Source organism: Dufourea novaeangliae, unplaced genomic scaffold, assembly GCF_001272555.1.
Source record: "Dufourea novaeangliae isolate 0120121106 unplaced genomic scaffold, ASM127255v1 scaffold8, whole genome shotgun sequence".
In the NCBI taxonomy this organism is placed as follows: Eukaryota; Metazoa; Arthropoda; class Insecta; order Hymenoptera; family Halictidae; genus Dufourea; species Dufourea novaeangliae.
Genome location: NW_015373923.1, coordinates 11640470 through 11662105, shown reverse-complemented (window position 1 = coordinate 11662105; position 21636 = coordinate 11640470). Strand labels below are relative to the sequence as shown.

General features: G+C 35.9%; 1 protein-coding gene across 1 annotated transcript; it reads right to left on the bottom strand.

Moving 5' to 3' along the window:
- Positions 1–217: 217 nt before the first annotated feature.
- Positions 218–21514, bottom strand: LOC107194923 (protein phosphatase 1 regulatory subunit 12A). The gene is made up of 14 exons (XM_015584636.1): positions 21251–21514; positions 19563–19897; positions 15047–15323; positions 13488–13736; positions 11740–12164; positions 10562–10820; positions 8852–9918; positions 6328–7242; positions 4939–5327; positions 3154–3492; positions 2682–2758; positions 1622–1776; positions 1301–1371; positions 218–382 (listed from the first exon to the last, which is right to left on the bottom strand). The coding sequence occupies exons 1-14, from the start codon at positions 21460–21462 to the stop codon at positions 218–220; spliced, it is 4935 nt and encodes a 1644-aa protein (XP_015440122.1). The 5' UTR covers positions 21463–21514.
- Between the last annotated feature and the right edge of the window lie 122 nt (positions 21515–21636).

Genomic DNA, 21636 nt, shown 5'->3' with positions numbered 1-21636 from the left:
TGTTGCTTAGTTATATACGTTATTTTTCATTTTTCATTTAAAGAAATTGAGCTGTTACGAGCTTTATGAAAAATTTGGTAGCACTGGTGGTTAGCGAGCGTCAGTACGCCATTGAAAAAGATGGCGTCGTTCATCATGGATGACCACCATGGCAGTCAACGTGTTAATCGATATTTTTAGTCGATGAATAGGGAAGGCGCGGTTATTCGAAGACTTTTCAAACGCTTTTGGCATTTCTTTGGATACCGACCGATGATTTAGGTTTCTCCGTTTCGTGTGCTTCCCCTTTGACAGTGAACGTCACGTAATATTTCTTCGTACGGTCCAGTCTTTCAGCCGGAAGAGCTATTATCTGCTTTTCTTCTCCGTGCGTTACCTCCACCTTTGAAAAATGATGATATTAATTTTCGTAAGGTTTTTGTATCACACCACCACAAGAAAAGTGTCACAAGTCAAAAATGTTCAATTTTTATATTACATATTGCGTCAAGTATCTTCTAATACACATATAGATCCACCATCTAGAGAAGTAAGTTGACCAATACTTCAGGCGAGATGGCACTAGTATCATTTTATTTATTATAATAATATAATGCTACGCAATGAATCAGTTTCTTTTCGATCTCTTGAAAAATTACATGTTTTCGACTTGTGACATTTGTCTTGCGGCGGTGCAATATGTTTATCAATCGACAATAAATATTCTTTACATAGGTTGTTGGAGAGGATTCATTACCGTATAACTATGTCACAGTACTAATAATAAAACAAAAATATATATTCATAAATTTAATGGATAAATTTGATAGATTTCTTTAAAATTACAATATCTTACAATATCTTGAAAAAATGGCAAGTAAAGTGACATTTACACTCTGTATTGTGTACCACTTAAAACTACATACATTAATATAGTATTAGAAAAATTGAAAATGTGTGAATATATTTTATCACTTCAAGTGCATCGGGGGGATAAAAAACCCCAGTACCAAGTTTGATCTGAACTTTAATTTTTGAAAACATGCTCACTTTAAACTCTTCTTATTATTACTTTAATTTATTGTATCTTTAATCTCAACTATTCTACGTGAAAGTACAAACCTTAAATTTCAAAAAATGCTTCTACAACTTTTTTTAAAATGTCCATAAATTTGGGAGATATTTCGTGTCTTAAATCACGTGGAATCGTCTGTCCCCCATGTGCACTTCAGTTTTTAAAATGTGTGCACTTGACATGTTAACGTCAAGTCTTTTATGTCCTGTGGGTTTGTAATTTTATTTTTAGTTAATTGAATGTTACCGTCATTTGTCCCTTTCCACGGCTCTCTATCTTCGGAAGAAGATCCGCTGGTTCTTGGCCGCCTCCACCTACTGCAATTATAATCTACAATCACAATAGGGTAACTGACTCCTTCAGAAAATCATCTGTATCCAATTCTTTCATTCAGTACTCCACTTCCATACTATCAAAACTGACTGCAGGAAAAGAGAAGAAATATGCGCGTTTAAAGCGATAAATCTTTCAAAGGCAAATCAAACGACTGTTTTATAAAGGAATTCGAGAACAGTGGAAGTGGAGCTCTGAAATTTATTTTTCCAATAACATACTGTGATCACGTACGATATGTATACACGGGAAAAGAAGTGTAAGCACTTGTCGCGTGATGACAGCGGTGAGTTTTCTGGGTACACTGTTTCGCTTCTGTGCAGAAGTCTGGAGTAGCTGGCCTTCTTTGGAGTTTCCTTAGTTGATCGTACAGAAAGGATTCGAAGTGTCTAACAAAAAATATTTGTTAGATTCTTTTTTTTTATTTTTATAAAAACATAAAGCGACTCTACACTAGTATTACAAAATTTGTAAGTGTTCTATGGTGGAAGATTTCAAGTCATTTAAACTTTTAAATCTGTGTGAAATGCTCACAAATTTGTAATAGAAAAACTGAATGTCTATGATGCAAAAAAAATATATAGTTAACACTGTTCAACACGTTCAAATATAATGGAACTTAATCTGGTTTTTTTTACACGTCATAAAGTTTAGCTTTTTTGATACAAAGTTAGCGCTATTCATTTTGTTTCATTAACCTGAACCGCGGTAGTAAGTAGAAACAGAATGTAATGGAAAGACGTGCAGGCCAAATACGATTCAATTAAATGCGTATCCAGTAGATTTTCAAATGCGATTATCTTGAAAACGAAACCTTAAACGAAAAAATGTTATTCTTTTTTTTTCGACTTATTTTTGCAGGTGAAATCACCACTCGGCCGATTGTATCACAATTTTAGGGACATCCTATATAATACATGTTCTTTACAACTTCACATTTACAATTAAATTAAAAAAAATCCTTACGTATAGAGTTAAACGTGAGATTGCCATTATATTCAGCGATTCAAAATCAAGTAAATAAAACCAGTTTCACTTCATCATAATAGAATTTTCTAAATTTTGTTGAACAAGTGCAATCAATGATATATCGCATTGATTTTATAGTTCCTAATGGAGGCCACATTGAAAATGAATTATAATAGTTAAAATAATACGTTAAGCAGTAGACGTACATTTACTAAAACCAATTTGTTAGTTTTGTTATATGACGCTCTTGCATATTTTGCGATAGCAGTTCAGTTCTACTCTATATGATCGTCATTGACAGAACGTGAATTTGAAAAGTAATAACCTGAAGGTTAAGGGTTGGTCGTATTTCGCCACGCCGAGAGTAGGTCCAGACATTCCCGCTTTATGGAAGGCATCGACCTGAACAATATAAGTCGGTAAAGTTAAATACATGTATTAACTGTAAGATAATTAAAAATACGACATTTTACAAATAGATTATTCCCTTTCTATAATTGTGACTTCTCGACCTTCTAATTTCTATTATAATCTAGGGACTGCGGATCTTTATGCAAAAATGAAAAGATTTATATATGTAAAGTAAGAACAAACAGAAATTGGTTTAATGAATTAAAGGTTCTACCAAATGTTAAATAAAATAAAAATGGTATTGAAATTTATTGAACATTTTAATATCCAAATTTCAAACAATCGGATGTGCTACAAATGCATAAAACCTGCGATTTAGTAATTTTATCTTGTCGCAAAATGGGTAGATAGGGATAATGATAAGGTAGTCAAGAGCAGTTATTTACCTGTCTTTTAACCAGAACATGCTCGTTCGCTCTGCCATGTCGGATTTGCAATCTCTTCAGTTCCATTAATTGGAAAAAAATTTTCCTTTCCAGGTGATATCGTCGTAAGCTGATCTGCACGTCTCTCGTTATGGTTTCCATATTCAGAGCTTGCTGTTTGTCGGTGTTAGGACAGCATTTCATGATTCTTCTTCTTGGTATCCGCGATACCCTCGGACTGGGTTCGATGCCACTGTCTCTACCGCCGCTGTCATGACGTTGCTTTCCTTGCAGCCGATTGCTTATACTTTCTTGAGGGCTTTGAATTCTTGTCAAACGGGTACGAGTGCTGGATTTCACCTAATTATATATTGGAGATTAATCATTTGATAGCACAATAGTATTTATATTAACAAGGGATACAATAATATGACATATTAATCACTTGAGACATTAATCAGTTGTTATTAGGTTGTTGCAACGAAATAACCGATTTTACCGACGTGTACGCAACTGCTCATAAGTATTATACAGTGATTCCTCGCTAAATGCGACACGAGCAACAGAATAAACAGAAGCTAAGCAGAGGCTCGGCTTCCGGTAAAAAACAAATTTATTAGGGGCTGAAAACCTTTCCGCTTTGCCATGAATGCTTCGAAGCGGACCCAAGTACATAGCACTCATCGAGACATTACTGTATTTGGCCACTTGGTAGATTTGTAAAATGAGTGTGTACTAATAACAGATTCCATCAGACGTAAGCTCTTGGTAGCACGATGGATATTATAGCGATCATACATAGCGACTCACAAATTTGTTCACGGAAGGCTGTTATTTTAATTTGACCGAATTACGTACTAAAGTACGAATATCATTTCCGCTTTATGGAAGGCATCGACCTGAACAATATAAATCGGTAAAGTTAAATACACGTATTAACTGTAAGATAATTAAAAATACGACATTTTACAAATACATTAGAATTTCATTTCAAAATTAATCCAAACGTATTACGAAAGTATGTTAAAAATAAAAACAATGAGGATACATACCTACAAAGAACATGTATATATTTTTTTACATTTAATTGTTATTTCGACAGTACGTGAATGAATCTATGTCACTATTAACTGTTATTAGAATTATTGATTAAAAGCAATCCTAAAATGCGATTCATCAGCTTCAACTATTCACAGTAGTCTTCCTACCAGTTTCTTAATAGTCTTTGGGCTAATTTCTAGCACTTCAGAAGTATCCTTCTTGTCTCCCCTTCGCTAAATCAATGTTCTCAAATGATTATGAATAATTATATTCACAAAAATTAGAAAATTCGAAACAGTATCGGGTAATTTCATTTTTAAGGAAATCAGCTAGCGAGTTCAAACTTTTGAGCAGTAGCATGCAACTTATCCAATTATACAGGGTGTAATAAAAATGTTGGAGGACCCAGAAATGGGACTCGTGAGGTATATTTGAAACAAGTTTTTCCTTAGCAAAAATGTTATCTGAGGCTTTGTTAACGAGATATTAACGAAAAACTCCGACCAATCAGAGCGCAAACCTGCCGATCGAGCTCCCGCAGTAGCGTTGGCTACGCGCTGTAATTGGGTTTTTCGTTAATATCTCGTTAACAAAGCCTCAGATAACATTTTTGCTAAGGAAAAACTTGTTTCAAATCACCTCACGAGTCTTCTATTTCTGAGTCCTCCAACATGTTTGTTACAGCCTGTAGAAAAGAACGTTACTGTTCAGATAACAGAATCGTTCAATATAAGGTTTCTACTATACTTTTTGAAATTCACTTACTTGAGGTAAAGTGTGGGTGACTGTAGTCCTGCCATCAGGACCCGTCCGTGACGTTTCCTCCTCGCTCGTACTCGGTAGTACTCTCACAACTCCGATTTCATTGTCTTCTTCCGGCTCCGTCTCATGTTCATCGTCATCCCCAATCGCGTCCCTGATCTCCTTTGCGATCTCTTCGTCCTCTTCGTCCCACTCCGGACTCTCGATGACCGCGACTATGGCGCTCCTGTCGGGAGACCGTTCTTCCGAGCTCTCAAATAAACTCTTTTTCGTGGATGCTCTTGAAGACGATCTTCCGCTGACTCTGGCCTTTCCCGTGGATGGTCTTGATCGTCTCATTTGAGCCGATTTCGGTGAACTTGAGGAACTTTCGTCTATGTACCGAAAGTTTCCTTCTTCTAGAAAACATTCTTCGGTAAGTTTTCATAAATAACGTAACATTTACAGGTCGAATCTTGTGTAATGTCTTCATTTTGCGTAAGAGATTTATATTTTCCATAATAGCTCACTAGTTTCTAGGTACATATTGTTATCGCATTTATTTTCAAATATTGTACAGGGTGGTCGATAATAGGTATCAGAAATGTTAAGTGGTGTTTCTACATTTCAAACTAAGACGAAGATTAAGATTAACGAAATTGCGTTAAAGGCTTCGGTTCTGAGTTATTAAGCGTCGAAAATACTGGTGAAAGGTGTCTGACTACTGTGAGCACGTGTAACTCACAATGAGACATTCATGGGCACAGACAGTGCCGTTCCAACCTATAAGGACCCACTTACCTCATAGACGAAGTGGTAATATACAAAGCCAGACGGTAATACAATATTTTTTTCTAAAACTTCATACAACACTGAAGACGAATCGTTGTATGAGATTAAATCTGCTTAGTCGCTTAAATCCACGAGGACTTATCAAAAACCATCCTATGGGATTTTGATAGGTCCTTGTGGATTTCAGTGACTAAGCAGATTTAATGTCATGCAACAATTAGTCTTAAGTTTTTGATAAAGTTATGAAATAAACTATTGTTATATCCCCTGGAGCCCTATGTCACCACATCGACTACGAGGTAGTGGGTCTTACGTGGAGCTACGACACTGATACTTACCGGCTGAGCTCCTGAATCATCTGGCCAACGTGCGCCCATAGTAGTCTAACCGTTCGCGTTAGACGTTTTTCCCCAGTATTTTCGGCAACTAATAATTCGGAAACGAAGCCTTTAACGCAATTTCGTCATTCTTGATTTTCACTTTATTTTAGCATGTAGAATGACACTTAATTACATAAAGCAGATAATAAAAGAATGTTGGAGATAAAGATAATAAATAAATAATACCAATATACTACAGGAAACGACCTAATACACTTATGGATGATGTTTCAGTACTCACCCACGGTTAACGCGTCTTCGACAGAACGTTTCTTACTCTTCTTCGCATCATCAGTTTCTTCAGTCTGGTCCTCCACATTAGTCTTCGTTAGCGACGACTCCAGAGCAGCTTCTTCCTCGCTAGACAGCTTTCTTTTCGTAGCAACTGGTGTATCAACGCTTAACGATCGATCGTCCATTTCTTCCATTAACGCAGAATCTCGCGAAGCCGATGAAATATCTACCGACTTGCCACGTGCGGAATCTGCTTGGTCCTTGTCGTCTGGTGAATCCTTGCTCGAACCCTCTATCGAAATACCTTGTGTCACTTTTGTCGGAGATTCAGCAGTCTCATTCTCAGCTTTCTGTAACTCCGAAGTCCCCTTCACAAAGTCTTGACTTCTTTTCTCTGACGATGACTTTAGAAGAATCTTCTTCGTGGATGATTCTTGTTTTTTACTGAATTCTCTTCGTTTACGACTGCTCTTATGAGGACTGGCGCTTCCGTCCAATTGCCTCGAAGATGACTTCAATTTTCTTTCGTCGATCGAAGGCTTCCTTTTGACACTGTCTTGTCTACTTTTTGATTTACCCCCGGTCTCAACTGGCGTTGATTTCTTTTCCTCTTCCTCTGACGGTAGAATGTCTTCTACAACCGTTCTTGGAGTTGAATCATCTTTGTAAGAATCTCCTTGATCCTTCAGACTATTGGATTTGCTCGTCTCCTCTGATTCTTCTGGTTCTTCTTTAGAACGGTCAGATGCGTCTGTTTTTTCGTTTGAGGACTCTTTGTTGGGAGTTTCGTGAGATTTCGGCGTTGTTCCTTCGGACTTGGATGTGAGATCGTTTTCCTGTTGAGTTTGCGTACGGCGATCGTCCTTCTGGGAGTCCTGCGTGCGACTTTCCGTCTCGGTCGTCGTGTGTGCGTCTAACCTGTCTAGAAGGAAGACTCTACAGAAAGTTTATAGAGAAGTTCCTTAAAATATTATAATTTAAAAAGCAATAAATGAAGAATTGAATGTTACTAGCAAAATTAAAGTTAGTAATTAACAGACTGTTATACATATGTTTCTACATAGTTCATCTTACATTAATATCCAACTATGCATTCATTTATTGTGTCGTAGTTGATTTAATATTCCTAAATATTATAGCCTAACAATGTTTTTGTACAATTATAAAATCTTCATTTGTCTTACTTTTATTGAAATGTTTAGGGTTCATATTAAAGCAAATTCAATGAAACAATCATTCCTATTTTCTTATTATCCTACAATCTGTTGAATTAACGGAGAAGAAGATATTTATCTAATGCACAAAGGGCATGGCAAAAATTCTTTTCTGTGTATGCAAACCTTTATTTTATGTCAGGGTACAATTGTATTTTTTAATTTTTTATAAATCAGCAGCTACTTTAATGTACATCTAGTGCTACTTCTAATGTTTTTTTGAATATATACTTGTATATGTAAGATGTTATGAGAAATAAGTATGTAATTATCTATACGATTTCTTAGTATTAGTTAACATAAATATATGTATATTTATCTATTATAAATAATTCTGGTATGCAATGAAATAGAACAGCGGTCGGTAAACTTTTGAGGCGGAAGAGCCAAACCTGTCCCTTATAACAATTTAAAAATTATTTGAGAGCCATAAATACATATATTTTTATAAAGATGGAAAATTTAAAGTAACATTATAATAAATTATAATATTAATTATGTCTTTATTAAATGAAGCAAAAAGGACACAAAAAAGGGCTCTCATTGATTTTATTTTCATTTCAAATTGTACTTCAGAACCAGATGTAAGTACCCGCAGTTTGCTGACCCCTGAAATAGAATAATGGTATTTCAATCAAAATTAACATATAGCTATCAAGAAGCTAATGGACAGCTTAAACAATTAATTTGATTCTAGTTTGGAGGGTCACTCCAATGTTCCACTAATTTAAGTATATTATTTAATGGCGATATTTTTCATTAATAACTGAAGTATTATGCAAAGTGATTAAAAAAAACTGTAACAAATTTTAACAGATTATTTGACAGAAGATTCTGATTGTGAGTAAAAAGTCAAATCAAACAAACCATGTGCTACTTTCCAAACTTGTGTGTATCAGTTTGTGTACGTTTATTAGTGTTGCATTAGTTATAACGGTAAAATATTCCACTGCTATTATAACAGAACACAGGTTTGTAATAAAGTGACCATCAATTAATTAAAAATACAAAAATTTATATTAGCAGAATATATTCCTTGAATTAAATGCAGATGGACCTACTTAAATATCAATTATAGGATGCACGTTCATATAATATTTCGTGTTCTGCATGATTGTTAAAACATTCGATCAAAGTTTTTGTTCCCAATTACTTTACACAAGGTGAGTCAAAAGAAACTGAATATTTAAATAATATTACGGTATTTCGAGATAGAAAAAAAATAGTATTAACCCAGGAGATGAATATAACGACAAACAGAAATGATCTAATACTTACCCTGTATACTGAAGAAATTACTATTCTGTTTAGTCTTACCTCTCGCATCTTCACCATCCTGTCCCTCTTTTTCCTTCTTTTCAGTAGACGATTTATCCTTTTCATCTCCTTCATTTCTAGCATCACTTGCACTGCAATCGTCTTTTGCATCCCTTTCACCCAAACTTCGTCTCCGATCCTTCTTCTCTTGCGCCTCCCCTTTAGCTCCTTCATCCCTACTTCGCCTTCTATCACCTTCACGTTGTGTCTTCTCCTGCGTGACTTGTTGCCTCATTTCTTCCACGCCTTTCTTCAAACTAGCTGCCTTCGTCACAAGATTGCTACCAGATACACCAGTTTGCTCCACGATATCATCCACTTTGTGCGCGCTGGAACTAGCATCCCTGGACACATCTTCCGTCTCAATCACCTCTGTCCTTAATCGATCATCAAAAGTGACTTCCTTCGAAATTTCCAGTATCGATTTAGGTGTGTCCGGTGCTTGATCCTTATGTACCATGGCTGTCACTACCACACGTTCCACAGTTTCTTGGCTTGTGCTGTCAGTTATATCCTTTCGATATCGACTTTCAATTACCTTTTCTCGGATCTCCTTATCCTCGTCGATCGAAGTCCTCGGCGTGCTACGTTCGCGAACCTCAGACTCCTTCTGTCCTTTATCAGATGATTGCATTCGATCGGTCGTACTATCTCCATTAGTAGAAGTTTTCGACCGACTCGACTTCAATTTTCTTCTTGTGCTTCTATGCGTTTTCGTAAATTTCGTCTCCTTCGAACTTTCCCTGGGCGTTTTCGATGTTCTTCCAGATACCACTTTCTCACATTTCTTTTCCAGGGATCTTTTTACCACTACTACTTCCAGACTGTCGTCGCTCACGCTTTCCTCGTCCTCCTCCTTTTTTGATTCCTCCCTGTCTTCGGTACCGTTGCTTTTGTCCGTTTTACTGTCGTCCTTTCGTGACTCGGCTTTGTGTCTCGACCAATCCTCCGCTGGCTCGCAACTATCTGAATCTAACGTAGACTCGCTAGAATCGTATTTAGATTTCGATGATCGCTTTTTACTTCTTCTTCTCCTCAACTTTTGATCCGTATCGTCTTCGTCATATCTAAAACATTAGGGCGATTAGAAATAAAATTAAAATTAAAGTGTTTCAACTATTAGATGCTTCTTAAAGTAACGTTCACAAAAATTTCATCGTCAAGAAATAAATTGTTTGTTACGTGTATGCCAGATAAAAATTACTATCGACAAAATTAGTAAAATAGAAGTACCATATGGACCTATGATTTATTATTAAATTAAAATTGGATAACGACTTTTTTTTCACAATTTGACATTCCATAATTTATATTATTTTCTGACTATTGCAATTTTTATACGCAGCAAGATGGTAGTACTATTAATTATAAATTCAGTTTTGAACATTTTGTAAAATCGTATAACATTTAGTAAGCACATAAATATATTTTAAAAAATGTGGAGTGCATTTTGTAAAGTTTAATTGTTTGCAATTGTAAAAAGGCTACAATGTTGAAAAATATGCAAAATTTTTAATAACTGAAACTCTATTAATAATAACTTTATTTGTAAATAATTATAAATATGTTTTTATTATATAATAACTTTGGTTTCAACTTAAGAAAACTAATGTGGTGAATTAAATACTGACATATTAAATTTCGCAGAGCGGTTTAATATTGTATTTCTGAGTTTTAACAGACACTATCGCAAACGAGGAAACTTGTTACCGTGCCGATTCACTCCGAGCTCTCCTTTGGTGGTCCTTCTTCGAGGACGTTTTCGACAATCTAACTTCCTCTTCGCTGAAGCTGCGACTGTCCCGACGAACTAATTTCTTCAGGTTCCCCCTTCGTCGTGTTCTTTTCTCGATCCATTGTTCTTCGTAGTAGAGATCCGGCAGTTTGTAACCGCGGATTCGTCTACCAGGACTGCTCTCAGTGTCAGTGCTGCTGTCCACGCGCCTCATTTGCAATCTCGCTGCAAACACTGAATTTGGTATAAGTTAAAAATCCAATATGACACAATCAGTATAAATAAAGAATTCATGGAAAGTAGATAATGTTCACTAGCCTCAAAAGAATTCTAATTTTTGAAGAAATAAGTAGAAGAGTAAAAGTAGTTAAGAGTCATTGTGATATTTAGAGGTTTTAGATGAACGATAGAGTGTTATTCAAATTGAAACTTTTAATTATTCATTTATTATTGTAACTAAGCTACTAACTTATAACTTTTTAATATGCAACTATCCAACGTTGCGGTCATTATTTTTTATGCACAAAAAGCTTTATTTAGTCGAATGAAGTTTTATTTGTCTCCTATTGTCAGTTAAGTAGCTCGAATTCGAACAAATGAATAAATATGCGAGTATGTGTTCCGTATATTTAAATGAGAAATTGTAGATAGAAGTAACAATTGTGAGCTCTTACTATGTAAACGACTCTATTATACGAACTATCTTATCTTTCGATGTGTTGAATGAATGGAGCTCAACTATACTGTGCACAGTTAAGCAATTTGGAATCACTCTGTGAATAAAGGGAATAGGGATTTCTTCGTTAAACAACCAAATTCAGGTCATTATAAATGTATAATATATATGTTTGACACAAACATTGATAAAATTTAAACAATATAATTTTTGTTGTATTTTTCAAATATGTAGTAATAAGGATCAAAACGATTTTTTACCGTATGTTGTTCCACTGTTTGTTTGTAAATTCATGAAAATCACGTACATATTTTTCGAGCGTTTTAATCGTAGGGTACCCTCAATTGGTCTCGTCTTATCTTATGCCTGTACACTTTGAACTGTATCAACTTTGAGAATCTAAATTTCAAACGTGACAAAAGTAGTTCAGACGAATGATTAAAAAAAATATTTACAAGTATATGTACCTAACCTGACCTTTATTCGGCACAGTCTTCTGCATTTTCAGCTGATGCGCTGTGGTCCCACCGTGCATCTGAATCAACTTCGCGCAGTCCCTGTGCCCTCTATAAAGCGCAGCGTCCAGAGCCGTCATCAGATTGCCCTTACTGGTGCGAAGAACGGCGTTGATTCGCGCGCTGTTATCCAAAAGAACCTTACAGGCGTCCAAGTGACCGTGGAGTGCAGCCACGTGCAAAGGTGTCTTGCCGTCGTGCGTGGCCACGTCCAAGGTACCCGGGCGTTTCTTCGCCAACCATTTTATCAGCTCAATTCTACCGGAAGCTACCGCCTCGTGCGCGACCCCGGTACCACGCACTGTCCTCGCGTAAAGGGAACCACCGTGTTGCGCTAGAATTTTCAAGGTCTCGAGCTGACCCTTGGCCGCTGCACACAAAGCTGGTCTGAAACATGTTAAATCGTATTTAAGGTAGCTTCCACGTTTGGTGTCGTATCTAGCTAGGGCTGTATATGGCGCTTTATACTTTTTATGAATTTTACCAACTTAATTTGAATGATTAATACTTTAAACTATTTCAAAATACTTAAATGAAAAAAAAATTACAAATAAGTGGAAGAAACAAAAATTTAATTCCTTATTGTAAACAAACTTAATTTCTTTTTTAATTTTTAAGTAAAAATTGAAAAGTTCGTCCAACAAACCAAAGGAAAACAAGCGACGTTGACGCTCATAGCAGACATGCGTGGAAGATATACTTTGATCTTAATTTGTAGTTTTATTTGATCGTTAACATTTCTCTTTTTCCATATCATTGTAATTCCCGTAAAAAAGTCTATAACCACCTAATTTTTTATGAAAATGTTATTTTTTGTAACTAAATAAGGAGTGATTAACTTCGCAAGTATCAACTACAGTTCTATAAAATTTTTTGGTAGCAATCAAAAGTTGAAGCTTTCAAGAATGTTCTGTTCAATTTTCAACTGAGTGTATAATTATTAAAAATTTGCGGGAGCTACCTTAACCCGTATTCCACGTCCACTGTAGGTACGGTCAATTTCGTCATACGCTATAAGTTTACGATATTAAAGGAATTCCCAAACCAACGCGAAATATAATATAATTAAATAAATGGATATAACAAGATATTTTCAAATAATATTTATATGTTACGAAAGTAATAAATTTTACAGATTAAATGACGCAACAAGTTAGAAACATTTGTCAGTTTAGCAATATTGTCATTCTAATAAATAATTCTTTGTCGTGTGCTTGTCGTGCAGTACCGATCACTCGATTGTCGTCCAGTATTGACCAAACTTTTTCCATCTTTTTCCTGCAGTTAAAGATTTTAGGAAAAGGTGTATAGGAAAAATAGGTGCTAATTTGACGGCATCACTTGAAATCATTTGACGAAGATTAGGTGCAAGAAAGTATTGATCGTTGTCATTATACTGAAATTATTAATCATTTAGACTTAAAAATCTACTTACCAAAAATAACTGCTCGGTACTGGACGACAATTTTTTTGCTTCCTTCAATTTATAATCTTCTTACTCATGCAGATACTCAGTTTTTATTATTGAATTTCACAAAATTAATTTCCCTCCTGTATTAAGTTCCATTTGTGTTACAAACTCATGTTTTTAAGTTAAATTTTTACCAACTCTAGCCCAAGAAATAACAAGAAAACAGAGCGGTCGGTACTCCACGACTGTCTCCTATATCTAATGCATATTCGTATAACTCAGTTCTCTAAAGTACTTACGTTCTACCCTTTCGGTCCTGCCGATTAGGATCGGCCCCTAATTTCAGGATCAAAGCCGTGGCGTCAGCGTGACCGAGAGTAGCCGCGTAATGCAACGCCGAGCAACCATTATCGTCCACATGGTCAGGGTGAGCACCACATAAGTTAACCAGAGCTTCCACGCACCTAGCGTGCCCTCTGGACGCGGCACAGTGGAGAGCCGTAAGGCCGTCCTTGTCTGCAGCTCCTGCGGCAGCTGAACCACCGGCTCTATATTTTAATTATTACTTTTAGCATGTAGAATAACTTCATAATGTATCGTAGAAAATTCATACTAAATACTACTTTCATCGAAAATATTAGTATGTTTAAAAATCAATTAGACTGTGTAGCTACAGAACCACCTGCAACTAAACCATCAGCTGTATATTTTAATTATTGCTTTCAGCATGTAGAATAATTTCAAAGTATATCGTAGAAAATTGATACTAAATGCCAATTTTAATAATAATATATTTAAAAATTAGTTTGTTATAAAATGAACACATGCGTATAATGGAGCCAATTAGAATGCGATGAATTAAATAGTAAATATTGTTAGGAGACGTGGCAGTGAAAATGAATTGTTTTAATTTTTTTAAATATATTGTTATTCATGAGTTCATTACTAAGATACTGTTTATATCAAGACTAAAAGGTCTAACAATATTTAATCATTCCTGTAATTAAATTTCTCTTCCACATATAAAATAATAGGAATTATTTTTCAAAAGGATATTTCTCACCCATTTCGATGAGCTTGAAATATATTGCTAAGGTCATCATTCTGAACATTGTTTCTCTATACATGTTACCGTCGTTTGGCCTTAGTTTTGGACTTATGTGCAAAACTATTTCCCATATTTCTTACGTTGATTTTAAGGTTTGTAAGATCTGGCCAAGATGATACAATATCCTACCACACATCACCCCGTGTTAACCACGTACCCAACATCCCATCAAACAGATGTTTAGTCATTAATATTTAAAGAAACAGAAAAGAAGTTTCTTCGTCGGACATCAGAGCACATCGTGTGTCTTCTGTCTGGTGGAATGTTGGGTGCGTTAACACTGAGTGGTGTCTTGGTTAACATGTCTGTTTATTGTATTCCGTTTCTACTTAATGCCAGCACAAATATACGCGTACAAATGAATCTTCAAATTCAATTTTCCCGAGAACTATGTGTCGGATGAAAAAATGTTATTCTATATTTTTGACCCATTTTTTCACGTAGAATAACCCCCCCCCCCTGGTTGTATCGCGCGCCCGGCCACAACCTGTGTACATCGGCGACCATGCGTCGACAGCATAAACAATGTTTTTGTGAATATCTCGGAAACTAAGGCCGAGCGATGGTAACTTGTATACGGAAAAATGTTCAGAATGATGACATTGGCAATATATTTCAAGGTCATCGAAATCGGTGGGAAGTAAACACTTTGCAGATTATAAGCAAAATGATATTGCAATAGAATGTATGAACGTTAAATGACAGAAAACAGATATTACTTTTCTTAAGTGCAATGAGACGAAAATTTACCTAGCTAATGCTAAGACAGCTTCAACACTACCGGCGCTTGCTGCCCATAGAATTGGCTGTCTTCCATCCTCGTCTTTCGCGTTCACGTCGGCGCCAAACTCCAAAAGAGTTTGGAGAACCTTCAAACCCACTTTTTTAGGCACAGCCAGCTCCGCTGTGGCTGCTGCACCACAGCATTGTGCGGCATAATGAAGTGGCGATCCTCCGCGAAGATCAGGCGTCGATGGACGTGCACCCGCTGCCAACACCAATCGAACACATTCTGCTTCCCCACACACTAAATGTGATTAAAAATAAATCTGTTATTAAATTAAATAAATATTATACATACCAATAAGTAATCTACTATTTCTTTTTAATAAATTGGTGACACAGTTCAAATTTAAGACATCTTCCTACATTTCTTTCTTCTTTTAACATGGCGGCGAACATTGAAGAATGAGGAAAAATATCACTGAAACAGCATAGGCTAGTAAATATAATTTCTATCTAGTCTATATAAATTCTTCGAAAATAAGTACACATTGAATTTGACGAAATATAGTGGATTACTTATTGGGACACCTAATGGTAATAGTTTAACGTTAAATTTTAGTAGTAATGTAGGAATAGAAAATAGTAGTAGTAACGTATACAAGAATAATGACTGTTTTTACATTGAACATTTTCATTAAACGGTAAGTAATTAGAACAATATTGGTAAAATATTTTAGAAAAGTTTTAATAGAAATCTTCATTTTGTTTTGTGCAAGTCGTGAATTTCATAATTATACACAGTTTAGTTTTATAAAGCGACAAACTATAAATGCACAAGGCGATCCGAAAAAAGGTAGAACTTAGTAATTAAAATAAGCAAACAATGTCTTGTTAACACTGGTGTGCAAATTAATCGTAGTATTACATTGATCTAAACGTTGCAGCATGTAATCATCATAAATCGATAGCATAATGGAATAATTGAACTAAATGATACATAAACTATTTGATCAATGTCCCATAAAATGGTGATTCCATTTTAAAAAATAATTCCAAGAAAACAAAATTAGATTATAACATAGAGTTTTACTTTTGAAAAAGTTCCTGGTGTATTCGAACGTTACTTATACATAGTTAAATTGATAACTACTAATACGACCAACATAAATTATTTATTAATCGAATAATTATGAAAATTTCTAGGTTGTCAGAAAAAGCGATTAAGAGAAAGGCCACTGCGAATCCAGTTAAAACATTTTCCGTGGCTATACAGTAATGAAACTTGACCACCGCGCAATCCTGAATATTAATAATTCAGAGGTACCAGAATAATTAATGGCGTCCTTTTCCTGAAACTTAAATCGCTCGTAAGCCCACCACATCTAATTTTCTTTCTGTTAAATTCAGTTTTACGTGTCTCGCCTAGTTCCGTATGTATTAAATCAACATATAAAGCATGTTGAAAAGTCCTTTGACATTCATAAAATCATGAATGCCGTAACACACGCGACCCTTGGTCGTCATGAATGCCATAGTAATTCCGTCGTCGTCGATTGCAAAGTGTTAATGGACTTGTGTAAATATCACAAAGCTTGATCATTCAATCTCACGATTAGAATTTGGCATAATTTGTGTTTCATATTCCGAGGTCGCTAAACATCAAACCATAAAACAGTATCAACTTCCATATTTAGTCCACGACGAAGGGATATTAAATGCACCGAGCGTCGAAGAAACGACCAATGATCAATGAGGTACAACTTCTCCACAGATATGAGCAAATTCATTATCTGCATAAAGAGTTTCGAATAACGAATAATAGATAAAAAAGAAGTACTTCGCCATTTTTAATCGGTTAAATGTGGAAATTTGAATTTCTATAAGAAAATCATATTTATTTATGAATGAGCAGACATTTGATAAACAATTTTTAATCTCATTCATTCTTTAAAGGACAGAATACCGCTCTTAGATACTGTTGCTTTCCACTATGTATTGATTCAGTATACCTAAACGTTTTGATGGATTTTACTGTAGATCATGTGATCGCCATGATTTTATGGAAACAATAAACAGTATGCTAATACGAGTATATTAGATATCGGTGTCAGTGTAATACAGTGAATTGTTGTTTAGAAGAAAATTTCACGCGTATGAGTGTGTATTGTTGATTAAAATAAAATTTAAATTGAGCTCCAGAAAAGAAATTTAAAAATCAAAGAAAAAACGTTTCATACATCGCAAAAGACACTTGTATTTGTTTGGAAAAGCTGTTATGTCAATCCTATGCTATGGTAAACTGCAAATATATCAATATAATTTAATTACACAAATTTATCGAATAATAATATTCCAGAAATATGTTTATTAGAAGACAAATTTCTTCTGAAAATATATATGTTATAAAAGATTAATTATGTATTTCATTAACCCTGATCCTTCCCTTGTGTCAATTTAACACATTTTTTTCCTGACAAATGATGTTATTCTGTCATGTATAAGTAAATTTAACTGAGGTTATGTGACTTTTATTTTAAAGCATTTGTAAACTTAATTATGTGTCTCTTCGTTACATTAAGTTTTTTTACCACTATATCAATTTGACACCGCAGGAAAAATTAAGTTTGGAAAATGAGAGATGGATGAGGGTGAAATTATTATTAAATTTTGTATATGTCTATTATTTTAGAGCAAAACCAATCACAAATTTTCCACTGACCCAATATTATTCGAATAAATATCTCTGTTTCCTAAGAGTTCCCCGTCTTCCCGTCCCTCGAATTGTTTCTGTCTCACCGCAGGAAAAATTAATTTTCGAAAATGAGAGATTGATGAGGGTGAAATTATTATTAAATTTTGTATATGTCTATTATTTTAGAGCAAAAGCAATCACAAATTTTCCACTGACCCAATATTATTCGAATAAATATCTCTGTTTCCTAAAGGAGTTCCCCGTCTTCCCGTCCCTCGAATTGTTTCTGTTATCGCGCGAGTCGCCCCGGGAATTATAGCAGATGCAGCCGCCCGATACGAACTTTCTTTTCACCGTAAAACCGTCAAACGAGACGTAAGGGTGGGCAATTGCTGTGTGCCGCAATAAATCTTCGGTCATTTGAATACATCAAGGACGACTATGGTCAATCTCGTGGACTATCTTGGCATAGGTCTCGCGTGTTCCTTGGCGAACCGGAATGACGTCACCCAAACTGACCCACTAACCTTACTTGACCAATACTCCCCAACATTTCGTCCGGCGATCGGTGGAAAAGATACGCTGTGTAATTCACAGTTTCCGCAGCTTCTAAAGAATCGTTACCGCTCGACTGTTAGCAATTTGACCTTCGACCAATGTACAGTCAATTTGCGTGGGAACTTTAATATACGCTGGTTCTTTTTTACTTATTTCCATAGAGCTGCAATAATCTCGATCATGTTCGACCGTAAAATTGCTACTTTTACGCCTGGGTGGTACTTGTGCATTTTGTGATGCCGTTAATAGTGCAGTCACGTGTTTTATTATACATACATACTACATGGTACGACGGTAACAATCATTTACGACAAACTGACGAAAAAGAGTAATTAACAGGAATTAATCTGCATATATCAAGAGGGCGACATAAAGTTACGGACTTCTTACGGATAAATGCTGATTCGCAACTTTTTCTTGGAGACATTACTGCGAATGGTCAAAAAATTGTACGGACCGTTAAAGAGAACACACTGTATAAACGAATTGAGAATGTAGCATTCCTTTTCAACAAAATGGAATTGGAAAATCTGTCTGGTGCCTACGCTATATTGAAGTGCCACGTAGCTCATCGGTTTGATCATGATTATTTATTTGTACTTGTGCAAAAGGATATTTCTTATCTATAATAATTGGATGTACACTGATAGTTAAGGGACAGTAAGATGTAAGTTACAAATTATTACCATAATTTAAAACTATTAAGAAATAAATTATGAATGTAAACAACGGTAGTAGGGATGTGCGAGTAACCGTAATTTACAAGTTAAGCTATGACTCGATTTGATTGCTCGAGTCGAGTCGAGCGTTTTTCTTAGTTTTGTGATCGAGAAATGTGGACCGACTTCGAAATGCGCTAAAAAGTAGAAAATAATTTCTATTTTCATTATTTATACAGAAATGCAACAACGGTTAAAAAAACTTATTTTCTCTTGCTACATAGTATATTGAATACATTGCAACCTTTTAGTAATTCACTGCAAGCCCTATAGGCTATGAATGCATAAATTTCGTTCTACTTTGCAGTGTTACATGAAATGAACAAAATTTTTTAGACAAATTACATTCATGCCATTCGAAAGCCACTACCTCCCTGTGTAATATAAGTGTTCATCGATTGCTGTGCGATTCTTTTTGTCTGAGTTATTCAACTTTGAAGCAAAAATCGATCCATTGTCATGCATGACTGGTTAAGAGTTATACTTTCATAGAAAATTCAAGGATGTTTCACTTTTCTGATTTCGCGTTCGAAATTTCTAATAAAATAAAAACGTTTTCAAAAGGTGGTACCGGTAGCCCAGTGAAGAACACTGTGTCCCTCCAAGTCCTTGGCGTTCACGTCAGCGCCGTTCGCCAGCAGAACGGCCACCAATTGTGTGTCACCGGCGATAACTGCCAAATGAAGGGGTGTGTGTCCCTCAGCGTCGTGCGCGTTTACCAGTTCCGGTGCCGCCGCGGCGACGGCACCTCCGGTTCCAGCGTCCATGCAATAATGCAGAGCGCTCCTCAGCGTCCGATCCCTGTAGCCGATCGTCTCCTCTTGGTCTTTCAATAATCTTAGAACCCTCGATCTGTCACCCTGTTGGCAAGCATGCATCAACGGCGTTGCGCCGATTTGCAGCACTCTGGAAGAGTTAAGAAGTCCTTTGCATCTCGGGAGCTTTGCTTCTTTTTCAATGTGATTTCGATTCCATTCGAAGCTTTTTACAATAGCAGAGTGTCTAAATATAGCGATCGAGGGGGTGAAAAGTGCTTGGAAAGTAATTATGCTATAACTTAAAATGGTCGTCCTAGTTCTGAAGTATAAGATACGGGTAAAAAGTTTGATCGTAATTTTGGATTGTGTTGTGCAATACGGTGGGTAATTTGTTTATGGAACATGATAGATATTATATGATACTATGTAATCGCAGACACGCAATATCGATTGAAGTTTCATTCTTTCGCAAAGCATTTAAGATTAGCAAAGAAGTAGGTAGTATTTGAAATTGTTTTTCTTAGTTTATTATCAATATTACTGTGTTTCAAAGTTTTGGAATTATGTACTTGGGGTTATCAACAAGAAATCCGTTTCTTGTACTCTATTCAACCCTTGTATGACGGACGTGAAAGCCTATGGCCGGGTCACACGTGACCCATACTAGATACTATATATACTGTATAAAAATATTATTATATAAAATGTTTTATTCATTTACAAGAATTTGTAACAAATAATATAACATTTGAATTTTTGTAAAAATTAATTTTTGTTCATTCGTCAGACATCCTCATTCCTCAAAACATCGAAGCATACTGAACGAAATGACCCAGCCATCGTTATGCAAGGGCTAATATTTACGTCTACAAATTTTAAACACGTTTCACTGTTTTCTAACATCATACGATACTTCCATCAACGATATTCAGTTTCAAACGATATTCAGCATTTAACTTTTTTCTGTGAGGCAACAAGAATTTAAGTCTTCTCGGTGTAAATTTTTACCGCAAAAATATTTACACCATCGGAATATTACCAACATCTTTACAAACAATAGTGAAATGCTCATTCACATCGCTGAATTAATTAAACTTGAAATCAGACAGTGAAATTGAGATCGTTTTCATCAAATTTAACCCCCTGTGCACTATTCCAGTCAATTTCTCTCAAACTCAGACTTCAATATTTAATTCTGTTGATTGCCGGGGAAACTTGTAAATTAGTTGAATACCACTAGCTTAAATACATAACGATCAATCAACATGTAAGTATATATTTCCTTCATTCGATTTCAGTTTCATCCAAGTGTAATTCAAAGATTAGTAATACAACAATTTGTTGACCAGTACACGGGGATTAAGATAAAATACCAAGTATTTCATATTGTATTCACGTGTTTCGTAAAATTCGTATATTCGCGAGTAAGAGCAGAGAAACCCGCTCTAAACAACGCGCGAAGAAATGCATATCGATCGAAGGGGGAGGGAGGCAAGTGTACCTGTAAGGCCTTTTTTTCTGCTGATCCTGATACCGTATGGCGGTAGGTGCATCACGCGACCACTGAGTCCCGGGGATTTTCTGCTTCGGACGATGATTCCTGTACGGTGTCAGTGGGGGCAAGGACACGTCGGCCACGGTTTCCTGCTGTCTCGGTTTCGGTTTCGGCTTCTCCTGGACCTTCAACGGGATCGGCGGAGTCTTAGTGTCCATGCCCGTCTCTGGCACCGATTCGCAACTAGTCTGACCTCGCGTGGATGCATCTTTCGCCCTCTCGACGGATCGAATTCATCGCGCCGAAGAGAATGTCTGGTGCTTCACCGCTCACTGAACTGGGTCAGTGCTTCAAAAAGAAAGTTTAGTATCAGTATCGAATACTGAGTATCG

Bases quoted from the DNA above. Each gene is read 5' to 3' on its own strand.
- LOC107194923 (XM_015584636.1), bottom strand. From the start codon at position 21,462: ATGGACACTAAGACTCCGCCGATCCCGTTGAAGGTCCAGGAGAAGCCG. The intron at 19,898-21,250 runs GTACACTTGCCT...TAACTCTTCCAG, and splicing joins CAGAAAAAAAGGCCTTACAG to AGTGCTGCAAATCGGCGCAA. The intron at 7,243-8,851 runs GTAAGACTAAAC...TCTTCCTTCTAG, and splicing joins GGATGGTGAAGATGCGAGAG to ACAGGTTAGACGCACACACG.